The sequence below is a fragment of the Nicotiana tabacum genome, chromosome 22 (assembly GCF_000715075.1).
Source record: "Nicotiana tabacum cultivar K326 chromosome 22, ASM71507v2, whole genome shotgun sequence".
NCBI classification, from domain to species: domain Eukaryota; kingdom Viridiplantae; phylum Streptophyta; class Magnoliopsida; order Solanales; family Solanaceae; genus Nicotiana; species Nicotiana tabacum.
Window position 1 is genome coordinate 198,462,365 of NC_134101.1, and position 20,994 is coordinate 198,483,358.

The window sequence follows — 20,994 nt, forward strand, 5'->3', positions numbered from 1 at the left end:
TTAGGGCTCTATGTACTTGTATATATACTTGTTACTTCTTGAATACAACATAAGAGAGATTTCTCTATTGTCTCTGTACTTTACACACTGGTTTGCAAGTTGGGCATGTGATACATAAATAGTGGAGCAAACTGTTGTGATAAGATTCTGTGCAGCTCGATATACTAGAATACAGAAAACCGATAAAATCCTAACACTAGAAAATGGGAAGGTGATAACAAACTCCTAAAATGAAGGATAACATTTATTATCACTTTAATACCACTTCTATTGTATGCTTTGTTTCTTTCTATTTCTCGGTTCAACGGCAGTCTCTATCAGATGCTTCCAAAATTGTTAGAAACACTCATATTTTGTTCCTGTCCTTAATAGTTTTAAAAAATGTATCCGTAAGCCATGACGCTAGCAGTTCCAACATTGTTCATTTGACACTTTTCAGATTCTCTGTTGGATTCTACTTTTTTTTCCTTTTTATCCATCTCTTAATTTCCACTATTTTTGTCATCATATATTGCCACTCAATAAATAGTTCCCGCTGAAGATTGTCATTTTTCTATGCAGCTGAGTTCAGTCCTTCAGTTGAAAAGGTACTCTTGCAAAACTCCGTCATCTCATTTTTCAGGATTTTGATACTACTTTTATGTATTACATTGCTTAATTATCTCAATTTAAAGTTAACTACTCAAATTTAATGTATAATTTTGGGGCTAAGGGGTCTATCTAAGCTGGTAAATGGTTAGTGTCAGTACGCATGTTTCAATGTCATGGTATTTAACTCCACTCTCGCCCTTTCCCGCTTAGCCTACGGATTTTCACTTTAAATATTCAGTTTAAATAAGTTGAATTTTGTTAGATCAATAAATATATTCTTCCTCTCATTACTAAATCACTTAAATATGGAGCCTATGTTTCCCTATGGGAAATCGTAGTCTTTCTGTCATAAGCATTGGTGTGAGTTTCGACACCTTGTTCACCATTTCTCCTCATCTAACTAATGGCTGCGTATGTCTTTTTCCTTAATTGCAGTAATTTGTTAAATACAGCTATGGCGATGGTGGGTTGATTGAAAGAGATGAGGGTCTGAATACGCATAGGCTTTAGTGCACACCAGACTATTTCATTGGCATACAGAAGACCGTTATTTGTAGCTAACTCCTACTTGCTTGGATTGAGGCGTAATTGTTGTATAGTATAGAGGACCGTTATTGTGGTGAATGTTCAGTTAAGTAGTTACAGAAAATGAGTTTTCATGCATTTGTTTGGTATTGCAAGCCGGTGGCGAATGGGATATGGGCCAAAGAAACTAATAGCGGTTTTGGTGCATATACACCTTGTGCTATTGAAACAGCTGATTGCATATCTTATTTGGTTCTCTTTGTGTTGTGTGCGTATCGGTTATGGCTGGTCAGGATGGACCACAAAATTCGGAGATTCAAGTTGAGGTCGAAATACTACAATTACATATTGATCCTCCTGGGAAGTTGTTGTGCTGCTGAACCCTTGCTCAGATTTTTTATGGGCATCTCAATCTTCAATCTGGATGCAGAAACTGGCCTTGCTCCTTTTGAGGTTATATCTACTTCTTAGTGTGGTTTATGGGTTTTCATATTTTTCTCATGCCCTTCTGACATCACGATTTTCCCTTTGTTCATGCAATACTCATGCTTGTTTTCATTCTCTTACCGACTTGTTTATGCATATCTGCAATTGCATGTACCTATCAGAATTAGGAAAACCTGCAGTTGGCATGTATAACTATGCACAAATTTCCTTTCAAAGAAATTAAATCATCTTCCCCTTTCAATTTCTAAGGTATTTGGTAGGTGACCTATTGCGTGCTATGTAATTTAACTGCCTGAAGTTAGTAAAAAATTTACTTTAAGGTACTAGTCCTAGTGAATTCTTTATATAAGAATCGCCCAAAAGGACTAATAATGGGAATCAAAACTACATGAACAGTCAACCAATTCACTTTGTGCCAATCCCAAACTAGTTGGGTTAAAGGATATGAGTCCTTTGTTTATGCTGCTCTAATTGGGCCCTTTTCATTCCAAAGTGGTAAGTCATTTGTTTTTTAAAGCAGGCTAACAGTGCTAGAAAACTAAAGGTTCTCTGATTCCCATATGGTTTGTTCGGTAGTTCACTTTGTTTACCAGACAACTCTGAGAGGTAACTGGATTTTCCATATCCATTGCACACTGGAGAGTGTCAATAAAAGTCACCATGATTTACTCATTTCTGAATTGCATTTTTAACCGCATGCACAGGCACATGTATTGTCAGTCTTAGGAAGTTCATCTCGTAATTTCACTATCCTGTTTCTTATATCCTCTAGGGTAGCCATGTTGGGTTTATGGACGATAGGTAGATAGGTGGCATTCCTCTCTTTGTTGCGTATATGTTATTTACATGATTTGTCCAATCTCTTTATTTTGTATCTCAGAAGGCATATCATTTTCTTGAAATGTTCCATCTTTTGCATAACCTTAATGTTTAGAGAGGCATCTGATCTTGCTAACCTCTTAGATTTGCTTGACAACTTTAAGTTGTCTACATCTCCTAATACTATAGCTTGCTCAATGGAAGGCTTAAGTCTTTACTTTGCAATTCTTCTCTTGCTTTGTTCAATCTAGAATCCAGCTGCATCTTTTTGTCTTTTTTTTGGTTGCAAAATTTGGAAAGAAAAGTTCCTTCTGAAATGTAGGTTTTTATGGTCTCTAGTTCCTGTGCCTGAGTAATTCATCTGCTAAATGGACAAGAATGAGAGGTAAAAGCCCAAATGAGACATGTGGGGTAGCGTAGCCATATAAGGCCTTTAAGGGGCTGCAGTTAGGGGCAGTGTGGTAGTTGGTAATTTACAACTATTCACCACAGATAGCCAAATCATCTGCTTCTTCAGATGATGCTCCATAGTCATTGTCCTGAGGTAAGTTCGTAAGAACCTGTTCAGCCTCATCTACAAAAAAAAGTTTCAGGATTTTAGAACTTGCTAGCTACTGAATCTTCAGAATTTAGATAGATACATGAAAGGACAAAATTGATCTACTTAATCGGTTATTATTTAAGTTTATAACAGAACTAAGATATATTCACTTATAATGAGTTAGCCGTTAACAATGACATTTTTAAAGTAATAGCCTGGAGGACTGATATTTATCTCACACTGGGTTTATATATTACGATTGTAGTCTTGAATTAATAGCTTTCCCTAATTTTCTGCCTGCTGGAAGGCTACTAGGTGTTCTAGCACCTGTGAAGGCACTGAAATAAATCAAGTGGATTATAGCAATCCTAAAATAACAAATATTATAGCAATACAAAATTTGATTTTTTTTTTGTTAAGGTAAGGTAACAGTATATTCATCAGCACTAAGATGGTACTGGCAGTCAAATAATTACATATTACAGGGAACCCTGTGTCTTACAAGGAATCAAATAATCTAAAAGTGATTCTGCATCTAAAACATAGTTCTCTTTACACGAGAATTAGAAAGACTAAAAACAATTCAACTTAATTCTTTGTATGGTAATGGAACTAGTTCTATTCTCAAAACATCTATTATTCCTTTCTTTCCACACAGTCCACCTTATGCATACTGGAGCCATTCTCCACCATTTCTTCTGTGTGTTCTTTGTTTTAATGTTGTTCCAACATCATAGTAGGTCCTTTGTGATTCTTGGCATCATCCATTGGGTCTCAGCTAAGGCAAGAAACAACTGCCATCGTATACATCAGTTATCCTGCAATGTAGGAAGAGATGGTTATTACTCTCTTCCTTTTCTTGGCACAAAAAACATACTGGAGCTAATAAAAAAAACACATACTGGAACTCAGCTGAATCCCCCTTTTTTGTAATACTTCATGAGTCAAGCAAGCTTTTTTGACAACAAGCCAAGTGAAACATGTCACCTTGAAGGAGGCTCTTGTTTTCCAGACAAGTTTCCATGGCCAATCTGAAAAGCAAGAAGTATGCAGAGCCTCCAAAGTCTTCAGCATTTTAGCCACCCTTCCAATCTCCCAGTCATTTAACGGTCTTCTGAGGGAGAGGTTCCATCCTTGAGAAGCCATGCCTCCTCTATTGTATCCTCAGCTGTAGTTGAGGCAAAATTACAGCAGAATCTTTTTTTTTATTCTTTTCTTTGCCATTCTCTTTCTATGCAATATCGTGGACGAGGTCATTTTTTCAAGCTTCTTTGCTCACATCTCTATTTTCTGAATATTCAACATACAGTCAACACAATGTGTTCCTTAAGTAACCTCAGCACTGCGTTTTCTTCAAGTAACCAAAATGAAACAGATTAATCTCTAAGTTCTCAGTTTTAAGGAAAATCATCATGTCACTTAAATTGCCTTCTTTGTTTAAAAGGCTATGGAGTTTAAGATGTTAATTAAACTTGTGTATTCTGTAGTGGAAAAACTATTAGAGTAAAGGTTGTAAATTTGCTTGATAGACCAAATGTCACGTCAAAGTTAAAAATTTGAATAATTATATGAATTTGAATTCTTGAAAGTACTAAACATATAGAGCAATATTGCATGATAGAATGATATCAAATGTTTTTAAACGTTCCAAAAGAGAAAGTGTCATATTTCTTATCAGTAATTAAAATTATATTGGTGACAGCACTAAGCTGCTGCCAAGTATATATAGCAAAGCACAGATGTAGTTCTTTTTATAAATTCAAGTAACAGATGGACTCTATCAGTTTGTTAGCTTCATTATGTATCAAATGGAAGTGTCATTAAATAGGATCTGATGGAGCATATCTTAGAGATATGTAAAGGAACTGAGTTTTATCAGATATGGAGTACAAGCACCAAGGAGGAGCTGTAAACAGTAAGAGAAGCAAAAACAGCATATGGATAATGGACTGTATATAATGGACAAAAATGTAGACACTGATTTTGTCATTTGATTATACATGTAACAATATATGAATTTCAAAAACAAAGTTATATATTATACACATTCTTTTGATGATTTTGATACAAATGATATTTGGAACATCCTTTGCTGGTTATTCAAGTATTGGTGCTCATGCCTCTTTGAAATATCAAACAGCCGGATAGTCAATAGTCTGCAATATGATTAGTAGGTCTGACTGTGGAGAAGAAATTTTTTTTGCATGAGATCTTGCATGCTCAATTGCTCATAGATCTGATGAGCTCTTTACCTTTAGTTAGACAGACCTGTGCAATTTTGATAACATTACTTGTACACCAGTCTAGTGAAAGTTCTTTCTTCATATATATAGCCAACTGATATATGTACTCTTTTCTTCCAGATGGTTTCTTTGAGCATTCAGGCACTTGCTTGGATTTCCATTGTTATTATGAATGTAGTGGAAACTAAAGTCTACATTAGAGAGTTCAGATGGTATGTCAGATTTGGAGTAATCTATGTTTTGGTAGGTGAACTTGTGATCCTCAACTTCATTCTTTCAATGCGGAGTTTCTACTCAAGGTGAGTGTGATGTTATTATTTTTGTCAAATTAGCTCTTTGGGGTAACTTCCCTTCTCAGGGCTTATTAATTTGTTCAAGTGCTCTGGTCAACTTCATGAATGTTGGACGACAGCTGCAAGGGCCTTCCTATTCAGGAAAAAGAAATTAGATACGAATTTGTCAGAGAAAAAGAAGTGTAGTTGGATATTAATATACTCCCCATTAATTATGAGAATTTGATTAATAGAAGTGGCTGTAAGAAATAAAATACGAAGGAATCCGTACAATTCAAAAGCGAAATGAGTTTGAGCAATCAACAAAATTCTCCACCTATCTTCCCCAAAGAGCAAACAAGGATTGCACACGGAATTCTAAAAAGAAAAAAAACTACTCTGACATGAATGCATGAAAAATATCTCCTGTATATGCAAGAGAACCTTGCATCTAGTCAGATAGTTCTCGTCAAGATAAAACCAGAAAGAGCTTAAACATGTGTAATCCTTAGCATTATATGCTCGGTAAGAAACATTGGGAACTCAGATGGTAAGAAAACACTAAAATAAACCTGGTATATTTGATTTGGAGCCTTAGCAAGTGGAGATCAAAGGTGGGTTTTATCGTTCTTTATGTTGTTTAAGGATGCTGGAAAATAAAAGATCCAGCTACCATATTGCCAAATTAGTAAATAATAAGTTGGTGATTTTCAGATTTGCTTGCTGAATTTCAGAAGCTGATTTTTGTCATATATGATTAATAGAAGGCCTTTGTCTTATAATATATCAAGCCTTTTAACTTTCTGTAGTAGGGGTTAGTAGAGGAGAGTTTGCAAGGTTCAAGGAGAGTAGTGGTTTAATAGTCAAGTAGGATAAAACTTGCAACTAGCACGGTGAATTGGTAGTAGTAGATGCAAGAACAAATGAAAAAAATTGTAAATATTTAGCAAGATAAATGGGAACCAGATAGGAATTATATTTTGGGGTCCTGTAGCCAACTCAATAGGAAAACAAGGTAGAGGAAACGATGTGAATTTGAGTAGATATAAATCATGTGTCCTGGAATCACAAACTTAGTATACACTACTGTATTAGGAAACTTTAGGACTATGAGTCCAGTGCTACCAAAAGTTCCCAAATACTACATTTACACATCTTATATACTTCCTCCATCCCAATTTATGTGATGGTGTTTGACTGACACAATTTTTTTTGATAACCGTGGACTTGTTTGCACCTCGACTAGTTCCACGAAATACCTGTTACTTCCCACCAGTAAGAGATACCAGGTAACTATGTCCTCCAAGGCTTGGACTCATGGGAAGAGATCACCTAGTATTTTTTGTGCCTCCGCTGGAGTTTGAACCTAAGAGCTCATGGTTCTCAACCCACTTCGTTGACCACTAGACCACACCATTGGGTGTGACTGACACAGTGTTTAAGAAAGAAAGAAAGACTTTTGAAACTTGTGGCACAGACATTTGTGGCTTTAAATCATCTCATTAAAGGTAAACTAGGTAAATTTAAAGTTAAATTGTTTCTAAATATAGAAAGGCATCATTCTTTTTGGGACAGGCTAAAAAGGAAAGTTTGTCATATAAAATTGGTCAAAGGAAGTAATTCTTTTTGAATGAAGCTAGGGATTATTTCATCCTAACATGTGAGAAAAATAAACAAACGCAAGCTAGCTATGACGAATCAATAAAACTTAAGCAGGATGGTTTTCATAGTTAGTGTAAAGCCAAAAGATAACTCTAGAGAATAACGATAGAATGAGAGACACCAATTTCGTGAAAAACCTCTACAAAGCTAAGAGTAAAACCCACAAAACATCGGTCCATCAAAAGCTCCACTTGACCAAAGTAGATTCACAAAAGTCCTCCAAAATGGTCACAACACCGGTGCCGAATCGGGAGAAACAATAGCAACAGGAGTAACAAGAAAATAAGTGAAGAATGAGAAAGAATCACACAGAAACAAGCAACTGTTTGTGGCTCAAGTCTACAGCTAAAGATCTTTAAACACAATCTCTACCATTCATTTTGAAAAATAGGATGTTAGGAAATCCTGAATTTTTTTTAGCTAGTTCTACCGTTGAACGAATAAAAAACGGTATTTCAAGCTGGCAGGCCACATAAAAATTTTGCAGCAAAGAGGTTTTTTTTCTCTTTTCTTAAAAACGGATGCTCTAATCTCTCTCTTTGCCACTAAGGAGCCCTTTATAAAAGTAAGAAGAAACCAAATCCAAACAAAAAGTGTGAGAATGCACGGGAGAAAAATCTATTTATTAACAATGATACAATGAGCCCTATATATAATGCATCTTCTACTTCTACTACATATGAGACTAGGCCATATTTTATTCCTACTACACATGGGACTAGGACATATTCTACTCCTACTACATATGGGACTAGGACTATTTACACATAACTATCTAACACTCCCCCTCAAGCCGGTGCATACAAAAAATATGTGCCAAGCTTGTTACATATGTAACAATGTGAGGACCAGTGAGGGACTTGGTAAAAATATCTGCAAGTAGCTGATCATTCGACATACAAGGCCACTAGACTCCCCCTGAGCAACAAAACCAGTTGGTTGCTGATAAACATAAGTTGGCCGAAAAGTCGTAAGAAAAATTTGAAGATAGTGAGACCAAGCCGAATTTTACACTGCAAAATATGTTCTAAAACACCACCAGAAAACTTTTCTGAAAATCACTGTTCACGCTGGAAAAATAAAAGTTGTAAAAATTTGATATAATTTATATGGGTAGGCTCGGAATCACTGGACGAGTAAGTTGTCCTGAAGAAATTTTGTCAAAAAGTGGCCGGAATGGCTCACACACGCCGGAAAAGTTATTGTAGCTCGCCGAAACCCTAGTTCTGGCAGAGCGTGGAGGTGCATGACAAACTGCCAGGAGCGATTGACTGGGGTTTTGTCGCCTGACTTTTCCGAACAAGAAGGTAGTGTTGGTTTTCGCATAACACTTACCGATGAGGAGATAATGCAAATCAATCTTGAGTCGTCAACCAGAAAGACACACGGTGACTGACTTTTCTGTTCAGATGGAGAATTTATGGGGTTTGGTCGCACAAGAGTTTCGGATTGATGGTGGTATTGGTATATGCACAGCACCACTGTATTAGTGATGAACCCTGGGAACAAAACGAAGTTGCCGGAAAATTGCACGGCGACGAGATCTTTCTTCCCGGATGTCGTTGGAATGACGCGCACCGATAATTTTCTCACTGAAGCTCTGATACCATGTGAGAATGCACGGGAGAAAAATTTATTTATTAACAATGATACAATGAGCCCTATATATAATACATCTTCTACTCTTGCTACATATGGGATTAAGACATATTCTACTCTTACTACGTATGAGACTAGGACATATTCTACTCCTACTACATATGGGACTAGGACTATTTACACATAACTATCTAACAAAAAGGAATTTAAACCAAACCCAAACCAACACGAAATTTGAGAATGGCAATTAGGCCACTTGGTTGGAAAAGTGGGCGTGGGCCCAACAAACTTCCCCTCCAGTCAAAGGAGATCAATAAGTCTTCAAGCATAAGAAGTGTTAGACAGGCTTCACGCCTGCCAGTTGTCTGCAAACTGATTCTGATTTACAGTCACCACCTTTGGTAGCATATCAGAAGGGTTATCATCAGTGAATCTGTATAACCTCAAACAATTTTCTTCCACAGGCATTCTGACCCAATGATACTTTCTATTGATATATTTCATTTTAGAATGAAAAGTGGAGTGTTTGGTGAGGCAGTTAACACTCTGATAGTCTAATTGTCCCAAAATAGAGCATACTTCAATTGCTAAAAGCCAAATCTCAATTAAACTTTTTCATTTACAACAATTTCTTGGATCCTCAGTTATAGTAATGATTCCGTGTCTGTGGTGGGCAGAGTTATTCACTTTATGCTGGTACCTTTTTAAACGCATTTAAGTTTTTGCCTCTTCAAAGAATATGTAGGCTTTAAGGTCTGGCTTATTTTTTCTAAACAAAGAAGTGAAGTTGCAAGATTCTCTATGAGAACAGGAATAACTGAACATATTCTGTTCAAAAGAAGAGTGAAGAAGAGTGCATGTAACTTGAAAGAGATGGATTGCAAGAACTAGACTGTTGTTCTCTGTACAGTAGGATTTTGATTCTCGACTCACAACTTGTCTTCATTCGTTCAATAGCTTAATAAGCAACCCTATCTGATTGCATTGCAAGATGCTTTTCTGTATGTAAACTTATGCTATCTAAATCGGCACGGCGTACTCATAGCTTATACTAAATTGCGCAGGTTTACACTGTACATCTATTACAGTTCAGTCATCTGTCAGGTACCTGTGATGTCCTTATCATCTATTAGCTTTTACTCGTTGCATTTTTGCACCTTTTCCAGCTTTCAGAATTAATCAGTCATATAATCTTTCAAGGGGATTTCCCCAGGATTAGAATTGATTTACCTTGTCGAAAAGATATATTGAATTTGCATGAAGTCTAGAAGTATTTCTTTTCTGTAATATGTAGTGTTCTGAATATCAAACTACGTAAGACTACATTCAAGTAGTTCGATCATGTTGAAGTGTGTAACCACCTCATCTAAAAGCTTAAGCTGTTAGAGAGAACACACTTTTATTTACTTGATTATGTCTTCAACAGATCAGTCATGAAATTTTTACATATGCAAAGGAACAAAGAAAATCTTGACCATATTTAGCTGGAGGAAATTGTGTCTTGTATCAGGCTGCATTCTGGTACTTAAGTTTATCTCTTGTTCTGAAATGAATGGGCAACTAACAGATGTATGTTGTAGTTTCACTAGTTCTTAATAGTACAAGACCAAATATTATATCTTAATTACCTACATTTTGTTCCATTAGAGATTGGATTACTAAATCAGAAATGTCTGATGCAGATTTTATTTGGGGCTCTGCTTCTTGTTCATCTTCCTAATTTGGATCCTTTCTCTGGCTATGTTCCACTAAGGAGTGAGTCCATTGATGACAATACTGATGAAACAGTTGGAGCAGACCGTATTTGCCCTGAGAGATATGCAAGCATTCTGTCAAGTCAGTGGGTTCTGCCTTTTAGTTTTAACCCTGGCCAGTTAATCCTGAAGTGGTTTCATTTGGGTTATACTATAAGAAAGTTGGTAAAAACTATTGCACTGATTTGCGCTTACGGACATTCATCTCTTGTTAATTCTTTCAAACTACAATGACTTTATGCCTTCTGTATTTAATGAACTTGAATCAAATTTTCTTATGACTTTTCATAACCGAAAAATGGGAGGTCCTGTGGAAATCGAACTATCCTCTATCAATGGCCAAATGATCATTGGAGTTCCTTAACTCTGGTAGGGATTTCTTTTGGATGGATAACTCCCCTCTTGCAACAAGGCTGTAAGAGACCAATCACTGAAAAGGATGTCTGGAAGTTGGATACATGGGATCAGTCTGAGACATTGAGTGCAAGGTTTGTAATCGGTGTATCTTTTACCCTCAATATTGGCATAATCAGCTGTAAGACAGTGTTGTTACACATTATCCATTTCAACTCTTTCAGATTCCAAAAATGTTGGGCTGAAGAATCTCAGAGGAAAAAACCATGGCTTCTTCGTGCTTTGAATTGCAGTCTTGGAGGCAGGTATGGTTTTTGCTACATTCTATACACAACAGTGATCTTTTGCCTAAGTATTGAGAAGGCAACTATATTTGTGCTTCTTCTTCCACCACTATGCAGATGAGTCTTACTCTTATATCTTTCTGCAATTTTCTACAGGTTCTGGTATGGAGGCCTCTTCAAAGTAATGTGCTTAGTCCTTGGAGTTTGTCATAAAATCTGGTTATCTTTTCCTTGAAGTTTCGTTTTTCTACTAGATGTTAAGAGTTGTTTTATAACTTTCTGCAATTTTCTACAGGTTCCAATAACATTGGCAATATGTCTTTTGAGTTCTTCTAACTGCTCTTAAAGTAGTTAACTATTCACAAGTCTTTCTTCATACCATCAATTTGCATATGATATAAGGTGCTGACTTGTCTTCTGCGATGATAATTGTCACTTCGATTATGTTCCTTATAAATTTGTTTTTTAGTAAAGTTCGAACCATTTGACAAAGTGAATCTCTCTGCCATTAAGTTTTATCTCCGCGTGTCATGTTTTGTCTAAGTGCATCCACATGCCAATATTTGGAAATTGACTTTTCTGGTTTAAATAAGGCTTAAGAATGCTACAAGGAGGTAAGGATGCTGGACTTGTTTTATTCGGCAAAAATTGAAATGGGAAGAGGACAAGGACGTTAATGCTTGCAAGACGAAAAGATAAATGGAGGAAGAGGAAATTTGCACAGAGCAAGATACTTGTAGTTCAGTGAGGGGAATGGAGGGAAATCAGAAATGTATAACCTGCTAGTAGAGATCTGTGGAAATCGGTTCTACAGCTACACATCCCTTTTCTTGTTGTGTGAATGTGCAGGAGGAGTTTCCTTTTTTGGCTTAGGTGTGGGGTTAGAACCTTTTTAGAGAATAAATCCCTTTTCAGATTTGAAAATGACAGGGTAGCTATAAAGATGACTGACAAGATTAAGTGTTGTGTATTGAGGGAGACAATGGACAATATTAAGGGTAAAGATAAAATGTGATAGCAGAACTAATCAAATTGTTGTAATGCTTGTTGGACTGGAAAAGCAGTGGCAAGCAGGTATCTGCAGCTTTTGATGCATGAAGGGTGAACGAAGGAGAGAAAGATGGAGCACAAGGCAGATCTTCCACCCGTGCGATTTAGATCAAACAGAAGGAAAAATGTGCGGTCATGCATATATTTGTTGTAGGTCAATTTGGGGGCGCTAGAACTTTGCTTTTGCTGATTTCTTGGATAAGTTGAGTGTAGAAGAGATCGTCTTTTCTCATCCCTCCCTCTTGTATAGATTGTGGATTCTCTGCAGTCCAAATTGAGTAACCTTTTTGCTTACTAATAGGGAAGAAAATTTTCTCTGATAAAACTGATTTTCTTTCTTCCTAGTTTTCAACTTCATCCTGATATTCAGGCTCCTGTCCATCATTCCATCTAAAAGAATTCATGCTGGAATCTTCTCTTTGGTTACCTATAATTTTCTATCACCATGGCAAGATATTTTTGGCTTACACTTTCCCGTCTTGAACTGAAACTTATTTGGGTCATCTTTTAAATTTCTACTATTTCTGATTTTTTAAGTTCCATATGAATATTCTTTTTTTTTTTGTGCCAATTCTTAGGTTGGTAGTGATCTTTGCCAGTTTGTGGGACCACTACTACTTAATCGTCTTTTAAAGGTAACTTTTGGTTGTTGGACTTTTGTTTACTTTGATCTCCTCTAATTCAGTGTTTTATGCATTTAAACTTACCTGCAATTTTCTCGTAGTTAGTACGCAGTCAACACCGAGGGTCTATCGGAAACAGCTTCTCTGCCCTTCCAGGGTAGGGGTAAGGCTGCGTACATCTTACCCCCTGGCCTCCCCAGACCCCACTTGTGGGAAATTACTGGACTTGTTGTTGTAGTAGTACTGCACGCAACACATATGAGAAAGGTCACTGGTTTTTATTTTGTAAACATTGATATGGTTTTTGACAAGTAACAAATATGAATATCAGAGTATATGTCAATGACTAATTAATATGGAATACAAAGTCTACACTTGTGATAAATTCTCAATGAGAAAATCTAACTATTCTAAAAATGTCCCATCCATCGGCTTATCAATCTTTACTTCCAAACCTTCTTCAACCACTGCTAATACAATATGCAAGTCAAATTAAGTTGTTAATTTGAAGCTCAATCAAATTATGTCAAATGGGACATTGGTGTAATTACAAGTTAAAGAACATAATATGGTAGAGAGTGCACTTTGTTTAATGGCAGTTTTGCTTGTGATCCATCTTACCTTAATATAGAGAACAGTCTATTATGCCTTCACTAGATATAGCCATAAGCATATGCGATGCTAACAAGATTGAATATGTAGTAAATTGTGAAAGAGAGTCTTTAGGAGGACTAATCCCATTCTGTGTTTCCTCCTCTTTGAGCTGTTACCTTCCTGATTCTGGCATGCCATAGCTGTTTTGGTTTTCATATTATGCATGGAAGTAATGCACTCTTCTGGGTTCACTAATATTATATCTCTTCATTATTAACTTGATATTGCTTACAGTCTCTGGAGCGAGGCGAACCAGCTTGGGTTGGCCACCTATATGCTTTTCTGATTTTTGTTGGGGTGGTAAGATTCAATCTTCATCATATTAAAAGCGTATAATTCGTTGCTTTCATTCAAATAGCACGTAGTTTTCTTCTTGCTCGCGGCTGGATAGTTAATAAGCTTGATTCTCTGGGCATTCGATTAGCTTGTCTTATTTAAATAATTTTATTTAATCCAACCGTAAAGTATATATATATATATATATATATATATATATATATATATATATATATATATATATATATATATATATATATATATGTGTGTGTGTGTGTGTGTGTGTGTGTGTGTGTGTGTGTGTGTGTGTTGAATAGGAGTAGAATATGTATATGTATAATTATAAATAGGGCTCATTGTATTGTAATTAACACATCTATAATATATTTTTTTCCGTGCTTTCTCATGTGGTATTAGAGCATTGGTGAGAAAGGATCTGTGTGCGTCATTCCAGCATAACCGGGAAGAAAGAACTTAGTCATCGTGCAATTTTTCTGGTGACCTACGGGCTGTCCACGCGAAAGTCATTTTCTGTCGATGTTGTACGAAAAACACCACCGCCACAAGGTAGATCACCTTCCGGCGACCAACCCCAAAAAATTTCTCCGGCAGAAAAGCTGCCACACGCTGGCAATAGAGACTTTTCCGGTGAGGGTTTCGCAAAGCTTCTTCAGGACAACTTGCTCACCCTTTAATTCCGAGCCTACCCATCCAATTTAAACCAAATTCCAACCATGTTTCTAATTTTCCAGCGTGAACAGTGATTTTCCGGGGTGAACAATAATTTCCAGAAAAGTTTTTGCTTTCTAGTGGTGCTTTAAAATCTATTTTGAAGTGTGGAACTCGGCTATTTTAACATTTAGTCTCACTACTTTCAAATTTCTCCGACGACTTTTTGGCCAACTTTTATCTACCAGCAATACTATGATCGACGAGATGTCTGTTTTACATACGAGTGGTACTTGGGAGCTTGTTCCTCTTCCTTCAGGTAAATCTACTATTGGTTGTTGTTGGGTGTGTGTTAAATTTGGTCTAGATGGTCAGGTTGGTTGACTTAAGGCTCATCTTGTTGCCAAAGGGTATACTCAGATATTTGGGCTCGATTATAGTGATACTTTCTCTCTCGTGACTAAAATAGCACCAGTCCACCTTTTTCAATCCATGGCTGTTGTTCGCCGTTGGCCTCTCTATCAGTTGAACATTAAAAATGATTTTCTTCACGGTGACCTTAAGGATGAAGTTTATATGGAGCAACCACCTGGTTTTGTGACTCAGGGGGAGTCTAGTGGCCTTGTATGTCAGTTGCGTCGGTCCCTCTATGGTCTAAAGCTGTCTCCTCGAGCCTGGTTTGGTAAGTTCAGCACAGTTATTCAGGAGTTTGGCATAACTCATAGTGAAGTTGATCACTCTGTGTTTTATTGGCTTTCTGCTTCAAATCTCTGTGTTTATCTAGTGGTTTATGTTGGCGATAATGTTATTAGCGGCAATGATCAGGATGGTATTAATATGTTGAAGTAACATCTCTTTCAGCACTTTCAGACTAAGGATCTGGGCAGATTAAAGTACTTTCTGGGTTTTGAGATCGCTCAGTCTAGCTCAGGTATTGTGATCTCACAACGGAAGTATGCGTTGGACATTCTTGAGGAGACAAGAATGATGGGTTGTAGACCTGTTGACACTCCTATGGATCCGAATTTTAAACTTCTGCCAGATCAGGGGGAGCCGCTTAGCGATCCTACAAGATATAGGTGGTTGATTGGTAAATTAAATTACCTGACAGTGACTAGACTTGATATTTCTTTTCCTGTGAGTGTTATGAGTCAGCTTATGAATTCTCCATGTGATAGTCAGTGGGATGCAGTTGTACGCATTCTTCTGTATATAAAATCAGCTCTAGGCAAAGGATTGTTGTTTGAGGATCGAGGCCATGAGCAAATCTTTGGATACGCAGATGCTGATTGGGCAAGATCACCTTCTGATAGACGTTCTACGTCCGGATATTGTGTTTTAGTAGGAGGTAATTTGGTGTCTTGGAAGAGCAAGAAACAGAATGTGATTGCTCGGTCTAGTGCAGAAGCAGAATATCGAGCAATGACTATGGCAACATGTGAGTTAGTTTGGATCAAACAGTTGCTCAAGGAGTTGAATTTTGGTGAGATCAGCGAGATGGAACTTGTGTGTGATAATCAAGCTGCCCTCCATATTGCATCGAATCTTGTGTTCCTTGAGAGAAGTAAACACATTGAGATTGACTCTCACTTCGTCAGAGAAAAAATACTCTCAGGAGATATTGATACAAAGTTTGTGAAGTCGATTGATCAGCTTGCAAATATTTTTACCAAGTCCCTCACTGCTCCTCGTATATAATTATGTAATTAGTCCGAGTCTCACATTCAGTAGGAGTAAAATGTATTATGTATAGTTATAAATAAGGCTCATTGTATTATAATTAAGACATCAATAATATATTTTTTCCGATGCTTTCTCTCTCACACACACATATACATGTATACACACTTTCTGAATTGTATTTTTTACTTGGTCCAGTCATTTGGAGTACTATGTGAAGCTCAGTACTTTCAGAACGTCATGCGTGTTGGTTTCAGGATGAGATCGACTCTGGTATGATCTTTCTCAAAACTACAGTGCATGTCCTATTGTTATTTTTGGATTTCTCCTCCAGTGGCTTCTGCTTTTAATTAATTCGATACAACTTAAGCACACTGCCTCACATGATTAATTCCCTATAATGTTTGCTTTTACCTTGTTCTATACTTTAGTGCAAAGGTAAATCATGATAAAACCAATTTCTTTTTTTCCTTTTTTTTTGTAGAATAGCTTTGATGATCACATGCTCCCTCCATCCCATTTTATATAATGATGTTTGAATGAGCATGGAGTTTTGAAAGAAAGAAAGACTTTTGAAAGTTGTGGTCTAAAACAAGGCATAGATATTTGTTGGCTATACATCATCGCATTAACGGTAAAATGAGAAGTTTAAAGTTAAACTCTTTCTAGATATAGAAAGTTTTTGCACGCTTCCACAACTTTGTGGTTATGGCTTTAAACACTATACAACACAAAATTTTGCTCTTTGGTGAACGTAGAGTAAAAAATACAGCAAAAAGACGTAACTTTAGTATACTTAGTTCGAAATCATACTTTTTGTGGAGACAAATGATATGTCATTCACCTTTCACCTTTTCTGCAAACACATTACCAGTTGATGTCCTTATTCGCCTGTTATTCTTTTTCATCTTATATGGTGAATGAACACCCACTCTGACAATTAGAAGCCGTTTCTGACTTTGAAGAAACTACTTATAAAATATTAAGCTGTCTAAGTCTTGCAAGTTGACTTAATGGTAGTCATGTATTTTATTGCATTTAGGTGGCTTCCATATTCCGCAAATCTGTAAGATTAACACTTGAGGGCCGTAAGCAGTTTCCATCTGGAAAAATTACAAATATGATCACAACTGATGCTAATGCACTTCAGGTATGCTTGGAGCAACAATATCTTAAGTCTTGATCCCTGCCTTTAAAAGTTATAGTGATCCCTGCCTTTTAAAGTGTATAGTGGTGCAACATGATAGAAACATTTAGATAAGGCATGAAAGTAAGATTCGTTTACTACTAATAAAGTGTGAGACCATACAGTGAAAAATATGATTGGCAGCAGAGATAATTTCACAATTACATATTCGACTAAATTTTCTATGTTGAAATTGACCAAGTGCTCCCTATATCCCATTTTATGTTATGCTTTCTATTTGGGAACATCACAAATGTCCAACACTTCTAAAGTACAAGCATTCCCTGCAAGTTTCACAAGTTTCAAGAATTGAAATTCATTTAGCAAATAGCAATTCAGTATTATGTAAATTGTTCCTTACACAGGTCAAAGTGTCCATTAGTCTCAGCAACCAGTCAATGATTTAATGTTTGGATGCTCACACCTCTCCAATGTTTAAACTTACTCTTACAGTGATTGATGCTATAATATCTTCTATCAAGTTTCACTAGACTGTGTTGAGAGGAATCCACTAAATGATATATTAGCTTTATATAACATCTGGAATGATGGATTATAATATGGAAGAGATGCCTCCTCCAAATGGTTTATTCGCAAATAATGAAATCCAAGTGTCTTAGATGCAGTACACTAGATTTGTAACTTTTGAGTAAAAGCATTCTTTAAATGGTTTATCAGCAGTAACACTTGAAGCTTTTCACTATCTAATGTAGGATCTTAGAGAAGATTGTATGACTACTTATTTCAAATGCAGTATATATGACTATCAAAATCGGTGGCTTTTTCATAGTGGTTATCACTTTGTGTTGATAACGGCTAATATGATTCTTAATTTGTTCAGCAAGTATGCCAACAGCTTCATGTTTTATGGTCAGCTCCATTTCGTATTGTCATCGCCATGGTTCTACTTTACCAGCAGCTAGGTCTGGCTTCACTTCTTGGTGCTCTAATGCTAGTATTGATGATCCCAATGCAGGTAAATAAAGATCTATTCGTCCTCCAAGTCTGAATTATTTTTGGCAATAAGTGGCTTCATTATCTAGTCTTTACTTAAAATGGCTTTTCGCAGTGGTGCTTGTTAATACTATTTTCCTGCTATTGTCTTGCCACTACCCTTCTTGCATTATTTAATATTGAAACCAAAAGTCGTCTTTTGTTTGCACATTGGCGAAATTTGTTGAAAGATCGTGCTAGAAGAAAGTAGTACTGATAAGAAGAGGACAGCTTCATCTCTCTAAACCAAAACTCCGCTGAATGAATCATATTTTTCTGATCTTGTTGGAAATACGTCAAAAGGATATCATTAGATGTACAATTCTCTTAATTTCTATGCTTTTTGGATAGTGAAGGTTCCAAATTACAAGCATAGTCACCAATGGTTTGCCACCTTGTATACAACTAGATAAAGGAGACTCTAAACGGTGATAAAACGAATGTTATAAACAGTAATATTGAGTTATGTAAAGTCCTACATTGGGTATACAAGGGCGCCTAAGGGGGTTTATACATGTCTTCAGTTACTCCACTCATTACCTTAAGGTTCTGTCATGACCCCAAATTTCCCTCCTTAGGATGTCATGACGGAATATTCTGTTTCACCAAGGTGCACGAGGTCTTACCATTTGGCTTTTGGTACTCTGTATCTAGCAGGAATATTCAATTTCACCAGGTTCATATCAGAAAGGATTGGTTTTTCAATAGGGAAAGAGACAAGGACGAGGGAGTTGGTTGTCATTGAGACACGTTTTTCGGATGGACTACATCGATTTTTCGAGATAACCACTTTTTCAGCCATGAGAGGGAAATCATCTAGTACCCGCTGGCTCCCCAATCTTTGGCATGTTTGTTCTCACACTTGTAAATTTGCATTCGCTTAAATTTCTTCTCCTACTCCAAACGTTTCAGTCTTCGAGATGGCAGACTTTTGTGAATTGCTCACCTTTATGATTTATGCTACTCCACTCAAATTTTGGGCCATGACCATTGACCAGCGCTAAGTGAAGCTTGGCTTACCTAGAAAGTCTACTCATTTCCATGACAAGAATCCGGCTGAGTGTCCTCTGTATCGGGAGCATTCCAAAAATTGCTTTATCAACCAACCAAACATCCCAACTCTTATAATATTGCAAGCATCTTCATTCACAAACTAAAGATACCAAAACTTTCATTACCCAAAATCCAACCTGCGTGAGCACTCAGCATCCCCATGTCGAGCAAACCACAAAATAAACAACACTAGTCGCAACCCAAAATGACACCAAGTCTAATGAAATGTCATACACATAAATATAGAATCTGTTAAATCATATTACAACGTGGAAGCCAAATTATGAGCTTCTACGAGTAGAATAAATACAACAATTACGGTGTATGGTGTGGCATATGCTCAAAGTTGAATGGGTAATATTTTGTTGTTAAAGACATGCTATCTTGGAGAAAGTAGAGGCTGGGAAGTGGAGCATAGAAGTAGAGCTTTACTTTTTTCTAATTACATTTTTGGAACACCCTATAAGTGTAAATTATAGGGTGTTTTTCATTGCAAATCATGTTTTTTGTATGAGATACTATTCATCTTTATACATCTTATATGCACGAATATCCCTTTTCAATCAATAAATTTGATTACTTCATGAAAAAAGTTCACACAGCACTACTAAATTATAGATCAGAAACTTGATTTTTATTACTCAATTCTTAGTCATTTCAAATTGTTATCAAGCATTACAGCGCTATGCAATTTCCTTGTTCAACTAATCTCCAAAACATATGTGTTTATCCTTTTGGCGCAGACGATTATTGTAAGCAATATGCGAAAACTATCTAAAGAAGGATTGCAACATACTGACAAAAGGGTTGGTCTAACTAATGAATTACTTGCTGCAATGGATGTAGTAAAGTATGATTCTTTCCACTTTATCTGTATTCCTTCTTTTTTCAGAAAATTTGAGAATGGATTTTATTTTGTACTGATCGATATAGATGCTATGCATGGGAGAAGAGCTTCCAATCTAAAGTCCAAGGAATGAGGAATGATGAACTATCTTGGTTCAGGAAAGCACAATTATTGGCAGCGGTATGCTATCGCTTGTGCATAGAATAAACTAATCTTGGTCTCAACAAAGTCTTTTTCTATTACAGTGACACCTCAGTATTTGGTCCCTTACATACCTCATGTTTTCGTTGGAATAATATGATCCAGTCATTGCCAAGCTTTTCCAGAAAGCCTGATCAAGCTTTAAAAGAATTCTAACTTTGAAGATTTTTACATAAAGTTTTCCTGTCTAGGTCAGTTTAATTAGACACTTCTGGAGCTATATCCACAGGCCACAGAATCAGCACAAACCAAAACTGGAATCAACTAGTGGGTTAGCATGTGAAAAATAGGACGTGGTAGAGGAACAATGAACCAGAATTATCTCTTAGTGGGATTAGGGGAAACCATGACTCAAATGACATTGCATATTTTGCTTAAGATGCAAGAATCAGATCATTTTTTGCTCATTGTTTTTTTCCTTCCCTTTATCAACAGTTCAACAATTTCATGCTGAACAGCATCCCAGTTCTCGTAACAGTGATTTCATTTGGAGCTTTCACTTTGCTTGGTGGAAATTTGACAGCTGCCAGAGCTTTTACATCACTTTCCCTCTTTGCAATTCTGAGGTTCCCGTTGAACATGCTTCCAAACATAATAACTCAGGTTCTTATTCTTAACTTACTGTTTTTGACCTTTCCTATAAAATAGCTGTATTGGCTTCTTTCCCTTAA

The 20,994-nt window shown here is 36.6% G+C and overlaps 1 protein-coding gene across 5 annotated transcripts in view; it reads left to right on the top strand.

Annotated features, from left to right (window-relative positions):
• The first annotated feature begins 213 nt into the window (after positions 1-213).
• The window catches only part of LOC107791730 (ABC transporter C family member 12), a 36,377-nt gene continuing 15,596 nt past the window's right edge, over positions 214-20,994 (top strand). For 3 of the 5 annotated variants that reach the window (XR_012705280.1, XR_012705281.1, XM_016613847.2), the window contains exons 1-16: positions 214-587; positions 1,027-1,569; positions 5,287-5,465; positions 9,764-9,803; positions 10,382-10,535; positions 10,827-10,941; positions 11,032-11,112; positions 11,248-11,272; positions 12,720-12,776; positions 13,653-13,718; positions 16,242-16,316; positions 17,086-17,193; positions 18,071-18,205; positions 20,019-20,125; positions 20,209-20,302; positions 20,759-20,926. Coding sequence is in view for 3 of the 5 variants with exons in the window: in XM_016613847.2 (XP_016469333.2) it covers positions 1,240-1,569; positions 5,287-5,465; positions 9,764-9,803; positions 10,382-10,535; positions 10,827-10,941; positions 11,032-11,112; positions 11,248-11,272; positions 12,720-12,776; positions 13,653-13,718; positions 16,242-16,316; positions 17,086-17,193; positions 18,071-18,205; positions 20,019-20,125; positions 20,209-20,302; positions 20,759-20,926 (1,734 nt within the window). In the remaining 2 variants the exon portion in view is untranslated. Of the gene's footprint in view, positions 588-1,026; positions 1,570-5,286; positions 5,466-9,763; positions 9,804-10,381; positions 10,536-10,826; positions 10,942-11,031; positions 11,144-11,247; positions 11,273-12,719; positions 12,777-13,652; positions 13,719-16,241; positions 16,317-17,085; positions 17,194-18,070; positions 18,206-20,018; positions 20,126-20,208; positions 20,303-20,758; positions 20,927-20,994 lie in introns of all 5 variants that reach the window. The other 2 variants (XM_075244614.1, XM_016613849.2) reach the window with 2 other exon arrangements.